Source organism: Sminthopsis crassicaudata, chromosome 2 (assembly GCF_048593235.1).
Source record: "Sminthopsis crassicaudata isolate SCR6 chromosome 2, ASM4859323v1, whole genome shotgun sequence".
Taxonomy (NCBI): Eukaryota; Metazoa; Chordata; class Mammalia; order Dasyuromorphia; family Dasyuridae; genus Sminthopsis; species Sminthopsis crassicaudata.
In genome coordinates this window covers 171545083-171560760 of record NC_133618.1, presented here as the reverse complement: position 1 = coordinate 171560760, position 15678 = coordinate 171545083, and the positions used below count along the sequence as shown (strand labels likewise).

At 32.3% G+C, this 15678-nt stretch overlaps 1 protein-coding gene across 11 annotated transcripts in view; it reads left to right on the top strand.

The window, feature by feature from the left end:
* The window catches only part of PLCB4 (phospholipase C beta 4), a 461856-nt gene that overhangs the window by 413143 nt on the left and 33035 nt on the right, over positions 1 to 15678 (top strand). For all 11 annotated transcript variants that reach the window (XM_074287886.1, XM_074287884.1, XM_074287887.1 and 8 more), the window contains 2 exons: positions 12826 to 12914; positions 14563 to 14713. In XM_074287886.1, coding sequence (XP_074143987.1) covers positions 12826 to 12914; positions 14563 to 14713 — 240 coding nt within the window. The remainder of the gene's footprint in view (positions 1 to 12825; positions 12915 to 14562; positions 14714 to 15678) is intronic.

The window sequence follows — 15678 nt, the reverse complement described above, 5'->3', positions numbered from 1 at the left end:
AAATGAAGTTTCCAGCCCCTTACATATAAACAGTCTCCGTAGAAGGGTCATAAAGGAAGTATTACTGTTTCCCTGAGCCAGTAAGAGTTTATAGAAATTCTTTCTTGCTAAAAATGTAGGAAATTCTCCTATGGGAACTAGAGAGTGTACTACAGATGTCGAGAGAATAACTCATATTGAGATTTTATGTGGGGATAACCATCTTTTTTCATGGGATACATAAGATAATGCTTTTTTAAAAGTGAACAAGGGAAATATATTCTTATTTGGCAAGATTCTGTTAATAAGAATTTGCTCTTTATAAACAATTTGGCTCATTTGTGAAATCAAATCCCTCTGTAAGGGCATAAAGTGATGGTTTCTAGAATTATTTGTTCTCAATTTTCCAGAGAACACATTAGTTCTGATGCCCTTTGAGAGCCATTCAGCAAATTCAATTAAAGTTTTTGGCTTAATTCTTGATTTATGAGGAAATGCCATGGGCCTCCAAATTTCTGTATTTTATAAAACATTTGATTAAAAACTTTCTTTGGAATTATTTTGCCTCATCACAAATAAATTTAAACATCCTTGAAAGCATTATTTAAATTTAAATTTTAAAATTTTCCAAAATGGTCTTGCCAAAGAGAAAAACTCTTTCTATGAAATCTGAATGTTAAGGATGGATTCACTCTAAATGTTTATATGAAAACTACAAGTTACTATATTCCTATACAAATAGGTCCATAACATTTCAATAAACCAATCAGATTTACAAGAAATTGGTGCTGTTCAGGTTTATACTGCTTACTGCTTCATAATTTTTTTAATGGGAAGTTTAGGGTTGCTATTCAATTTGATGTAATTCAGTAGGTATTTATTAAATATCTACTATGTGCAAATATTCCTATCTGAAATATGAAGAAAAAATAAAGAGTCTCCATGTTTTAAAGATATATTGTTGAGGACCTCCCCCAAAAGGCATGTTACAAAAAACTTTTATAATTAGCTACTCTAATATTACAGAACAAAATTCTAAATATTCTTTGTTTATGTTTGATTTTTTCTTAAAAGTTTTAAAATCTGTTATTTCTTTATTAATGAATGCTCAGTTGAGAAATGTTTAATTTGCTTTCAGCTAAGAAGTATCATATTTAAAATTTCTTAATAGTGTTAATGTCTATCATTAAGACCCAGGAGACCCATGGATTGTATAACTTTTAAAGATTTATTTTAAAGATTAGTAAAGCTTCAGTAAGTTGACATTTTTATGATTTCACCAATGTAAGTATTTTCTTAATTTTCAATGGAAATCTACTCATCATGAACAGTTTTTAGTTCAGCACTTCCCAAACTTTCTGTTTTCCCTCACTCTATTATATGAGCAGCCAGTCTCTCTCTCTCTCTCTCTCTCTCTCTCTCTCTCTCTCTCTCTCTCTCTCTCTCTCTCTCTCTCTCTCTCTCTCTCTCTCTCTCTCTCTCTTTTGTGTTCCTGCATTTCCCAGTAATTCCAATCCATTTCATATATACAAGACATTAAGACAGAATTCTGCCTTGTACTCTGCTAATCATGAGTCATCATGAACAATAATATATAGCCTTTTAGTCCATTGGCATTTTTAGAGAAGGAAAATGGCACACCATATGTGAGGATTGGTAAGTAAATCAATATTGCTGAATCATTGAGTACATCAAGAGGAATAATATGTCAAAAGCCTGAAAGGTAGAAAAGATAAGGTCACCAAGAACTTTAAATGACAGAGGACTTTATATTTTAGCTTAGATGTAATAGGGAGCAATTGGAGTTTTTATAGGAAGAGTAAGTGAAATAGTCAGACCTATATTTTGGGAAAAACACTTTGGTAACTGAGTAGAAGATAGCTTGGAGGACAATTAGAGTTTAGCCAAGAAGACTAACAAAACCATTGCAATAGTCCATGAGAGAAGATCAAAAGTAGGACTATGGCTATGAATGGAGAGAAGAAAACATATATGAGGAATATTATACAGAAAGAAATTACCAAAGTTGACAGTTAATTGAATAGATGAGGTAAGTGAATGTGAGCTATCAAAGAAGTCTATGAGGTTGCAAAATTAAGTGAATGAAGGAATAAATACTGACATGTTCTATATGATAGGGAAGCAAAGAAAAAGCAAATACTGCCCTTTTTTTCAAGGAGCTTACAGTCTAATGGAAAAGATGAGTATATGTAAATTGATACAGGTAGAAGAGATGGAAGATAGCCCCTAAGACTATCTCAGCCCTAAGCTAAGAAGCTGAGAAGACTAGAAAAGACTAGTTCTTGGTAGTAATAGGAAAGTTCATTTAGAGGTCTGAATTTGGGAATAGTTGTAATGAGTTTGTTTTTTGTTTTTTTGGTTTTTTGTTTTTTAATATATGAAGATGCCTACAGGACATCCATTTTGAAATCCTAAAAGGCAGTTGGTCATTGAGATTATAGCTCAGGAGAGAGACTGAGAGTTGAGAGATTAAAATCATTTGCTTAGTGATGATAATTGAATCCTTGGTAACTGATGGGTAACTGAGATAATACTAAAACAAAAATAGAAGAAATCCCAGAAAAGAGCCCTGGAGACACTCACATATATAGGCCATGACATGAAGAACTAGCAAAAGAGATTGAAAAGGAGCTAACTAATATTGAGTTGTTCCTTATATAAAATTGCACTTTTCCTGTTTAATCACAAATTAATTACTGACATACATTTTTTAATCCATTGCCCCCACCCAGAACAAACCAGATTCATCTATCCTTAGCATCTCTTCACTCACCTCAAATAAAACATTTACAAAAACTTCAAAGAATACATATACAGGACCAAACCTATATACATATTACATCCTTCATGTGATCAAGGAAGATGAAAAAATGCCCTTCCACTGCCTTCATCTCCATAATAATCGTGGCTTTCCATGTAACTACCACTTAGGTTCATTGCTCTAGTAGTACAATCTACTAGTAGGGACCCTTACAAATTATTTCTCTGCTTCAGTAGCCTTTTTTCTGTCTTTTGAAAAATAAATGTTTTATAAGAAAGTAAAAGGTATAATCTGGGGAAAAGGTGACCCAACATTTTTGTGAACAAAATAATAAATCTTTTTTATTTTCCTTTCTTTGATAAAGCTACATTGCCTATCAATCAAAATACAATTAAAAAAAAGAAAATCAATTGATAAGAAATATAAGCACTGCTAAGTCAAATGCCAGTTGGCCTATTGGATCACTGGCATTATTTTAGTTGCTTTATCACAGAGGAAAAAAGACACTGAAGATATTTATCCATTACAGCTTTGAATTACTGGTGAAATATACCTGGCCTCGAGAAAAGGTGTACTTACTCTGCTGCCAAAAATAGAAACAGTTCCTGAACTAATGAATATTAAATGAGTCTTCAGTATTTCTTCTTTTCCTACTCACTGTTGCTTTTGATTCTTGCCTGTTTTATTCTTTTCTGAATGCCTAGTAGTAGGGTCTTTAAAAAAAAAAAAATCTGAGCTTAAATGATGCTTTCAATAGTACCCAGAAATTTATCATTAAAATTTTTTCAAGTCTTTGTCCTTGAGTTCATACCTCTTTGTTCTCTCAAAAAGGGAACAATTCTTATCTTCTCTTCTCTAATGAGTTATCTTTCCTTCAATACCCTTAAGTAGACAGCTTATTTCCCTTCCCACTTTCCTAATGGGTTCTACAAGGAAACTCCCACTCTATTTCTCCTCCCTTGAAATCTACTGAATTCAAACCTTTCCCAAACCATGCTGGCCAACTTGTTTCTTAAATACTCAAGAGAAAAGAATCAGTATCATATTCATTGCTAACCCATCTCATGTCTTATCCATTAAGAAGCTCTACTGTTTAAAACCTAATTTAGATCCTTCTGGCTATGACTGAAAGCTATTGCCTCTGCTTCAGTATTCGATTGTAAAACGTGTTCCCTCTTAAGCAGGAGAGTAATGATTCTCTATTTCAAGTATTCAAGCAAAATGTCTAATATAAAACACTATTTTCCTATGAGTTGCTGATTTTTATCCTTACAGTAAAGCACTTGAAAAGAGAAAATCTAGTTTTCTCCTGTTCCTACTTCTAACTCACCATCATTAATTTGTTTCAAAGTAATAATAAGAAAGTTACCTAGGTGGCATGATGAATACATCACCTGTACCTGTCCATCAGAAAGACCTCTATTTTAAAAAATGCATCAGACATTAATGTATCACTGTAGGAAAGTTATTTAAACTCCATCTGCCTCAATTTTTTCACCAGTAAAATGAGGGAAATAATAGAACCTATCTCCCAGACTTGTGAGTATCAAATGCAATAACATTTGTGAAGCAGTTAGCATAGTGCCTGGTATATAGTAAGTGCTATATAAATATTAGTTACTATTATTATTGTTGTTAATTATATTGTTATCTCCAAGAGGTTGTGAGAATTAATGAGATAATATTTGTAAGGAACTTTATAGAGTTTAAAGTGTGATATTAATGCTGGCTATTATTAGTGTTATCATTATGAAACATAGAGGGAACAAACACAGCTACACAGCCTTGCCAACCATGGAACTAGTTGACGCACTCCTGAGTTGCTTCTCAAGGATACTGTCTTTGAATTCTCAAACTCTCTGAAAGATTATTGATGAACTATATTTTTCTTATTTTCTTCATAACTAAGCAATCTTTGATGATCTGTTGGTTTTTTAATTTTTCATATCTCCCATAGCAGGAAGAAAATAAAGCAATGATAAAATCTTTATTATTCAGATATTATTCCTTCAGAATCCCCAAGGTCCAAAAGATATTTCTAGTATTTCTAATAGTAGCTCATGAAAGATAATCATCCTCACAATTTCCTCATTTACAGAATAGGAATAATAATTTCATTGACAAGTTTCAGGGTTGTGAGAAAAATACTTTATAAACTCCATATAATGGTACAAATAAGTTTTCCTTCCTAACTTGCTTATTAATAATTATCAACAATGATAACAATGTCTAGTTTTTATATCCCATTGTAAGATTTTAAAAGCACATTACATGTTACCTCATTAGTCTTTACCAATAATCCTGTGAGGAAGGGACTATTATTATCCCCATTTTAGAGATGAAGTTGAGAAAGAATAAATGATTGACCCAGTGTCACACAGCTAAGAGTTTTTCTCACTTCTCAGTTGTTCCATTGCTCCACCAAGCTATATGGTTTCTTATTTTTATTAGGATTATTGCGTATTAAGTAAATACCCTATGGGAATTAATTAACCAATTAACATGAATAAGTAAACTGGAAAAGAGATCAAAATTATATTTGTTGTAAAAGTAGAGTGAGGGTTCTCATTTCCTTAATTTCTATTCATTTCCCAAATGAAAATTGTCATACAGAAGTGGAATATATTGGTTGTGTTTGCACAAGCCATAGAAAGGCTATCTTTGATTACCCGGTGGTATATAGTGAATCTTATTTATTACACAGGAGAAACCCTATAGATAAAAGTGATTCCAAAGAAGAGACATGAGACCATAAGCAACAGGTTTAGCCTTGGTAGGTTGTGAGTAATAGATAACATTTCTGTCAGAGGAGAGACCCGATGACAAGAGAGAAGAGTCTAAAGATGCTGTTATTTAGACAAAAATGCATAAGGTCTCCTGCTTTTTTTTTTCTTTTTTGCTCTCTTTGTATTCTCAGTGTTTAGCACAATAAATTCTTATTAATTACTTATTGATTCAATTTGATAGCTCTGCTGAGGAGAGATGAAAAAGCACAAAAGAAAGATAGCAGAGGAACAAATATCTGTACTGACCTCAGGAATTTCTCTTAATACAATGTTAAGGACAACATAAAAATCAGGTTGATAATTTAGGGATTATTACAATAACAGTACACAATACTATATGGTGGAATAGGATAGTGAATATAATAATGTATATACATTAATCAATAAATATTAAGCCTTCTATGTGCCAAGCATTGTGCTTTGCTGAGGATACAAAAGAAAGAAAAAAAAAAAAAAGCTGAGAACTCCTGCCTTCAAGGAACTTACAATCTAATAAAGGAAATAACATACAAATAAATTACATACACATACATAATTTATATATATATATATATAATATATATTTATATATGTATTTGAAAGAGGAGATAACATACAAATTATATACATATATGTGTTATCTATGTGTGTATATATATATATATATATATATATATATAGAGAGAGAGAGAGAGAGAGAGAGAATGAGTAAAACAGAGAGCACACAAACTATATACAAAATAAATGGGAAATAATCAACAGAAGAAAGACATAACAATTAATAGGGATGGAAGTGAGTTTTTAGTTATGATTTAATGGAAGCCAGGGAAGTCAGTAGTTGGAATGGAAAGATAGTATTCCAGCCATGAGGAACAATGAGAAAAAAATGCATGGAACTGAGTGAGAGATGAAATATTTTGTTTATGAACAGCTAGGAGGTCAGTATTACTAGATAGAAGATATCCTTTGATATGAATTTCAGCTTTCCTTCAGAGAAAGACAAGGTCAAATTATTGCTGTATCCTACTTTAAATGAACATCTGGTATCTGCTTGGCTGGAAAAGAATGAATATGGGTAGTGTGGTTGGATGAACACAACATCAATGCCTCTGTTGTCTATAACCTCAAGGCTCCTAAAGAAAAGCTGTTTAAATTAATTATAGATTCTAAATATTCTCATACTATACAATATCATTTGAGGTACCAGCCCAAAGACCAATTTCTATGTAATTAGTTCATACATGAGTTGCTCACTGAAAAGACAAACTAAGATTCAACTGACTAAAACTGTGAAAATGTACTTTTTAAAAAGGTTGTTATAACTACTGTTAAAGCAGTACTAGAGAAAGATGCTATCCCCCTTTTTTTTTTCTTCAGAAAATTCTCTTTTTAGTATATTCTGTTCCCTAAACTAATTTTTAGTAATAATGAAACTTGTCTACTATAGCAATGCTTGCAAAAATCTCTCCAATAAATCTAAAGCCTCTAGGTTTAAACATAATAAGGAAAGGTTCACTGTTCTTTGCAGCTGATGCTGCAGGTTCTAAAATATCGCCTTTGGTGACTGTAAAATGTCACTCATAGGTCCTTCATGCATAATACACATTATATGGGGTTTTTTAAAATTGATTTTTATACTTTAAGTAAAGGCTCATTTCAACATCATACACTTACTTGAAAATAGCAAAGCTATTCAAGTGATAGAGAATTCTTTGCTTTGCTCTGTGGGAGAAGGGTTAGAGCCTCAAGGAATGTTTTCCTTTAGGTCATACAGTGAGTGCTAGATTTGGAGTTAGGAGACATAGATTTGAAGCCCACCTAGAAAGTACATCTGTAACCCAGGAACCTTAGGAACCTTCAATCAACAAAAATCTATCTTCTGTTTTCTATCTCTTACCTCCTCCCTTCAATTCTTTTCCCCCTGAGAAATAAAAAACAATAAAATCCCTCTAACCCACATATATAATCAAGCAAAATAGCTTCCCACAAAGATCATATTAAAATAAAATAGATCTCAATCTGTAGTCTTAGTGCATCACTCTTTGTCAAGAGGCAGATAACAGGTTTTATCAGGAATACTTTTGGAATTAGGGTTGGTCACTATTGATCAGAATTCTTAAACCTTTCTGTTATTTTTCTGTACAATATTTGTTGTCATATATAAACCATTTTCCTGGCTTTGCCCATCTCATTCTTCCATTAATCCATATTAGTCTTTCTTCAAAACCATCCCCTTCAATATTTCTTCTGGCACACTGATATTCCATCACATTTAGACACCATGATTTGTTCAACCATTTCCCAAATGGTGAATACACACTCAATTACCACAAGAAGAACTGCTATAGACATTTTTTTACATTAGTATATTTTCCTCCTTTAATCTTTTAGGGAATAGACCTAATCAACCACCTATCTAGTTTGTATGCACATTAACAACATTTAAACTTATGCAAGAAAGGAGTAGATTTTTCTTCTCAGATGTTCACAGTGGCTAGTGGAGGACACAGTCCTAGGTGTGCACACTGACAACATATTTAATAGCTTATTTTAACTAGTTATTTCTTCTAAGTACTGAGATTAGTAACTAGCAAAGGACCACAAATCCCATCAGTTTCTAAATCACATCACACTTGGCAAAGTCCAAATCACAGGACCCTAGATCCAGGGCTGATGGAAAAAGCAGACTAGCAAATTATAGAGGAGACTCACCAGCCTGTTAGCTGTGCAAAACTCTATCTTCAGGATCTGACTATCATCTACCAATGCACATTTATAGCTCTAGGGAGGAAAAGAAAGGGACAAGCATTCATTAAATTCCTACTGTGTGCTTGTCACTGGGCCAAATACTTTTAAAAATATAGTCTCAATTTATTCTCTCAATAACCCTGCAGGGTAGGTTGTTTTATCTCCTATTTTCTTCTTAACTGATCTTTATCATTCATCTGAACCTGCTGAGTCCAAAGGTAATAGTAATCTCTTAATTACCAAATCTAATGGCCCTTTCTCAATCCTCTTTTATTCTTCTCCATAAGCCTTGAACATTGTTGATCATTCTCTTCATGTATTCTGAAGTTTTCAGGACACTAATCTCTTCTGGTTCTCCAGCCCATATGACCACAGTCATCCTGCACTAATCCATTCTAGATTTTTGTGCTAAATGACTAGCAGGTTCACCAGTTTCTAAAATTATTTCTCCCTTCTTTTGGAACATAGCTCTATGATCTTTTCAGACATGAAACTTTTAAATTCTGAACTCAGATAATTCCCAATGTATTACATCATTCTCTTTAGATATATAGTTCTATTTTCTTCCACATTTCGATCTTTTTTGGATAGATCATGCTGATTTCATTTGATAAAGCTTTCTCTCTTAACCTGCCATCTCCTCTAGAGTGTCAGGATGTGGGAAAAAGGCAATTATTTATTTTATTTAACTTTTGAAATTTTATTTCCTAAAGTCTAAGGACTTGTTGATCCAGCTTTTTCTTTTTTTCTTTTTTTAGCTATTTTGGACTTTTAGGAAAAGATCCATAATCAGTGTCTAAGATATTTTGGAAATTAATAAAATTTGTATCTGCTAAGAGAATAGTGAAGCAGCAATCTTATGTATACATAAAAATAATCACAAAATTTCAGGACCTGGTAGTCTAACTCCTCAGTTCACAGAAATCATAATACTGGTAATTGAGAGGAAATTTAAATAATAATGTGTATCTAATTAATGAATACATCTGCAGTACTTAATTGAATCCAGTCATTTTAGTTATGTCTAGATGCCACAAAGAAGATGGCAGAAAATTGAAAAATTTTAACACCCTATTTAATGACATAAAATAATCCATGGAGTTACCCAGGGCAACTTATGGACTATTTAAAATCCATATAGCATAGATAAATGGACAGAGCATAGAGAGCAGCATAGCACAGTGAATTTTGATTGATAGGACATAGGTTTGAATCTTGATTATGTTGCTTCTTAACTCTGTGGCTCTGGACAAGCCATCTAATTTATCTGAGTTTCATTTTCCTCATCTGCTAAATAGGACATTGGTACTGGTTGATCTCTGAAGTTCCTTCCAATTCTTCATCTATGATCCTAAAATGAAGCCAGGGACTCAGTTCTATAGATTTATTATGTGGTCTTGGGAATGCCATTAGATGGCAGTTATCCTGTCTTCAAAGCAAAAATGTTGGTGAATAACTTGTATTTAGAGACAGATAGATGGCATAATGGTTAGGAATGTCTAAGTTCAAATTCTCCCTCACCTGATAACTTTATAACCTCATTTTTCCCATCTGTAAATGGAGATAATTATAACTCATCTCACAATTGTCACAAGGCTTACATGGGATAATGTGTATAAACTTCTTTTGTAAACCTTAAGAACTATTTAAGTAGTTGCTATTATTTTTTAGGACTTTATACCTTATAACTTAGCTAGCACAGTATGACTTCTGTCCTTAATAATGCTGTATCAAAATATCAAGGAAACTACCTGATTATATAATCAGTATTTCCTAAATCATTACCAATATCAATCAATCAAATAACCAATCAATAAACATTTATTGAGTTTCTATTATATGCAAGGGACTTGTAGGAAGGATACAATAGGGACAATAGGCAGTCCCTGTTCCCAAGGAGTTTATGTCTAATGCAAATAATCCACACTAACAAATGGGATTAGTTAAAATCTAAATTTTAATAAAATACTTTTTAATAAAATAATTTTAATAAAAATATTTTTAAATTATTTTAGTTGTTTGATTCCCTGGAAAATCTGTATTGCATCTTAGATAATTTTCTCATTTTAAAGTTTTCATTTTCATTAAGTTATTTTTTGATTAATTGAGTAATAGAAAGGTAGCATAGTGGATCAAGTGATTAACTGAGATTCACAAAAATATAGGTTAAATTGTTATCTCTATTATTTACCAGCTGTAATACCAATGGCCCTTCATGCAGTCTTCTACAGTTCTGTAACACTTGTCTACTAATTTATAGAAGGCTCTGCTTTGGGGGAAGGAGTTCCCACACACAAAAAAATCACAGACTTTTGATTGACGTAATTCTTTTATTCATGTATTCATCCTAAACATTTCTGTATAGGGCACTGTTCTTGAACCTACAAGATTTACAAAAAAAAAAAAAAAAAAAAAGAGAGAGAGAGAGAGAGAGACACAGAGAGAGAGAGAGAGACAGAGAGAGAGAGAGAGAGACAGACAGACAGACAGACAGACAGACAGATTCTATGTGTTCAGAGAACACAACATAAGTAATGTAGATACATAAATATAGCACCCATTAATGTTCAAAAATTCATAGCTATTAAGCATATAATTTGCACTGTTTAACAACTTGAGATATTTTCCAAAATCAAGAAAAGAAAGAAGTTTTACATTGTTAAAAATTTTAAATTTCCTATTGGAAATGACCTGTCCTTGCAAAAGCATCTTCCTTTGAAAAACTGTTGTGCATTTTGCATTCTTGATAATCAAATCAACTCAGGCATTTATACTAGAAAGAATGTATCAATATTCTACTCCCCTATGTCTCCCTTCACTATTCTTATAACTTTGCAAATCAAAAGCTCATTCCTTAGCCTCCATGTCCCTAATATGTTATTTCCTTCATGAGAATATAAGCTTCAAAAGACTGAGAACTATTTCCACATTTGTATATCTAATAGTACAGGATTTGGACAAAATAATCCCATAAGGAATTGAATTTTATTTATCCATTTCTTGAAATAAAAGTGTGTTCTTAGGACTAGGATATAAATTATTAAAGATGAGAAATTTATATAAAACATCACCATACATTAATGATTCAAAATTATTAACAAGAGACACCAGTTTGAATTATATAGATTATAGAAAGCTTGACCTCAAAAAGAATACTTTGAAACTTGGACCCAAGTACATGTTAGAGAGACCTGAATGAGAGGAAGAGAGGCACTCTGTATATGTCTTTCTTATAAGCAATTTGAACTCAATTCCATTACCATGGAAAAGCTATAAAGCAGGAGTTTAACCCCAATAGCAGAATCATTTTTGCCTTAGATTCCTCAAATATAAATTGGAAATGGGACCTACACCCAAGAAGGTTAGAAAGGATTGATTATACTTGTTCTTACTGGCTCCAGAGGCACATTTCTTGGCAAAATGGGTAGATGAGAACAATTTTGTTCTGAGAGGCATCTGGAGCACTTAGAGCTTGATATTGAAGACACCACGTTCATCCACTGCATTTTGAGTTATCACCAGTCATGTTGACTTTTGTTTTGCCCCTGGACTTTTCAGAAGAAAGAATGAGGCTGGTGATTATGTGAAACTCTGTCTTGCTTAAATTCATGAATAAATCAAGCAATTGCCCCATAATGTCATTAGTCCTTTTCAAAAATGAAGGACAAACAACAATTTGGCTCCAGAGGTATGCCAAAGTGATGGAGAATAAGATTTAGGGTCAATGTAAGGGAAAACTTTCTAATATTCAAAACTTTATAAAATAGAATAGGCTATCAATAGGTTCCTCCTATTATATCAAAGGTTCCTCCTCAATAGATTTACACAAGCAAAGGCTGGCTGAGTACTTGTTGGATATATGGTATACTCATGTTAGGTATGAGTTGAAAATATTTAAAATTCTGATTCTTCTATATGATCCTATATTAGGACATTGGGAACTGAGTCAACTTATTTAAAATTCTGTGGATATCTTCAACATATTTTAGTACCATTTTAGTTACAATTCCCATTATTGGTAAGGTTTCCTCTTGAAATAAAAATGTTTAAAAAAACATCATAAGTAAGGTGTTAATTCCTGAAAGTTAGGACAGAAAAGTCACAAATTCCTAAAAATAATTTAAAATTGGAGAAGTTATATGTTGCTTTTGTTAACAGTTGAAAATTGTGTATTTAAAAGTATATTAATACTTCAGGGAATGCCATGTGAAATATAGGTTGTTATTAATATTTTTAAATGCAGATTATAAGAAAGAAAATAATAGAAGAAATGTTCATTGTTAATACATCATAAAATTAAACTTCAAAATTAAATTAAATGTTTGGGAAAAGGTGTAGAGAATCATTAAGGAGATTTTTCCCTTCCTTTTTCTTGTTTCTTGGTGTATATTATAAGTTCTTATAACCTTGATAAGATTTATAATAGGAACAATCACATGAAATAAATAATCATACAGATTCATGATGAAAACTCTTTTTTCAAACTGACTTGCATGATTATGAAAAATCTTAAGATTTTTTCTTTTCTTAAGATGAGTTTATTTCTTACAGACATTGTGGATGCTTTGTCAGACCCAAAAAAATTTCTTTCTGTAATGGAAAAGAGAGCAGATCAAATGAGAGCAATGGGTATTGAAACTGTAAGTATTAATTATTAACATAACAGAATTTATGACCTTGTTAAAGAATATTGACACAATACATAGAGTAAAGCATACATTAAATTCACACGCTGAACTGGAACCCTTAAGATAATTTATATATTTGGGCTTATGTCTGGGACTTTTGAAGGTATATCAACCTTTTTAGGAAAAGAAATATTTTTGGTGTCTTTTACATGAATCAACAATCAAGCATATGTTGTGCACCCATGCTTTCTTAAAAAAATATTTGGTTCATCTCAATTTAACAAACATTTAAGTATCTTTGTGCAAGGCACTATACTACACAGTGGAGATATGAAAAGTAGCCCTGAACTTTAAGTAGTTTTCATTCTTCTGATACCCTTTATTAAGTTGAATCATACAAACCTGGAAAATTAGTAGCTTAATTCACATCTGGAGTCACTCATTTTCAAAAATTCATGCCATTATATTAACAGGCTCTTACATGGATAATTGTCCATCTTTCTTCTTTGTCCTTTTAAAGGATCTTTTCTAATCTGAATTGCTACATTATGAAGTAAGAAACATCTATTATAGTTTTAAAAAATATTTTCATGTGATACATAAAATGTATAATCAGAGCATTCTGTTTAATAACAACTAAAATTACATTTCTTCATTTCTTTACCCTTCTCACACCATTTTCTCTTTCCCATACATTAATGTTTCTTTTAACTGAAACAGACCAAACCATAGCAGACAGTAAATATATCAGTATTCAAGATTTCAAAGAGTTTTCATCCATTATTTTGTTTGAGCTTTCTTAAAAACACCAAGAGTCAAATACTACAGGGGTTATACCCATTTTTGCAGATGGAGAAACTGAGGCATGGAATGGTTAGATTTTTCCATAATTATATAGATCATAAATATGAGAGGTGGGATTTAAACCTGGTATTCTTAAATTCATATACAGCACTTCTCCCAGAATCCCTTATACAATAGATTAGGCACTAGATTTGGAATCATAGTTATCTAGGGTTAATACTCATATCCCTCTGGCCTTGGACAAGTCCTCTTTATTTCTCTATGTGTCATCTTAAAAAATAACAAAATTGCATTGGTGGCCTCTAAAAGTCTTTCAAGCTCAAAATTAGTAATTACCAAAGTGTGGTCTGGGGACCCCTAAAGGTTATCTTCAAAGATGAGGTTTGAACTTAGGTTTGAGGCATAAGCTGATTTCAGGAAATTCTTTAAGGTCCAATATATTTTCAGAATTTTACTAAGACACTTTATCATAAAATGCAATAACTGTCACTAGAGATAATCTATATAAGCAACAGCTCTTTGGGTGGTCTACAGTAATTTTTAAAAATTTTGCTGAGATAAAAAAGTTTGAAACAAAGATCTGAATCATAATCCTTTTTATGCTTTGTTGTCCCCTTTTTTTCCTCTTCTCACTTTTCAACCTATAGTAGAATGTAATCTTGAGTACAGGGATTGTTACCTTTTTTTCAAGGGGGAAGAGAGGTTTTGTCTGTGGGTATTCAGGACACAGAACAATGATTTGAACATATAAAGTACTTAATAAATTTCTGTTGAATCAGATGATATGACATCTTATTGATATATTTAAGCTTGAAGTGTGATTATTAAGGGGCAAATAAAAATGCATATATTTCAGAGTGATATAGCTGATGTGCCAAATGACACTTCCAAGAATGACAAGAAAGGAAAAGCCAATAATGCTAAAGCCAATGTGACTCCTCAGAGCAGCTCTGAACTCAGACCAGCTACCACCTCTGGCCTCGGAGCAGGAGTGGAAGGAAAAAAAGGTAAGATGAAATCATTCTGGCTGCTTTTGATGGCTATTTCTGAAGAGTACTGCTATATTGTCTTAGAGACACTTATTTTGTCATTTTACTGGATTTCAGGATTTACAAGATTACAAGATACACATATATTTATTCCAATTTGGAATTGGCATTAGTGGTTAATTTTCTTTGTTCTTAATGTGAATAACGTTTGGTTCAACATAGTTATGTTGACTTTATTCTTTCCATGCTAGTTACACTCACAACTCTTCAAAATGCTCCAGACTCATTTGTCTCTTTAACAATCAGACCATTACTCAATGTATGTTAGTGAACTTTGTACTAAGGCTCCCCAATCACTAGTGTAACCCTGAGAGTAGATATGGCTCACTAATCTACCCTCTCCTTCTGCCATTCTCTGAAGATTTCTAGACATATCCAGTTTTCTCTTGAAAAACTTTTTGTTCTGAAACCTAGAGTGACCTTTCTAAATGAGTTCTTTAATCAATGTTTATCCTTTATAGGTGACAGAATCATATGAGACTGAAGCTAATTGAGAGTTAGTACCTTGCCCAGAGTCACACTCAAAGTACAAACTGGAATTTGAACTCTTGACTATAAATCCAATACTCTTCCCATAGTATCATGCTATTTGTGAACCTACAAAAGAGAAATTTGTTATAAAGTTCTACTCATGAGCAACCTTTGTAATCTTGGCTAAATGAAAAGAGAGTCTTTGCAAGATATAACAATAAAATATTTTAAAAGGCTAAAAATAAAGATTAGCTTCATTTCCTGGTTTGAAGTCAGAAATGGGAAGGCAGGAAGGAATTGAAGGTCAGGTTAGGGAGTTTTGAGTTTTTTGGTAAATTCCTCCAGTCAGGCAACATTTGCATTAGACTATAGGCAAGAGATAATAAGGAGCCCAAGTTGAATGAACATAAGAACAATGGAAAGGAAAGAGTGAATATGAGAGACATTCAAAA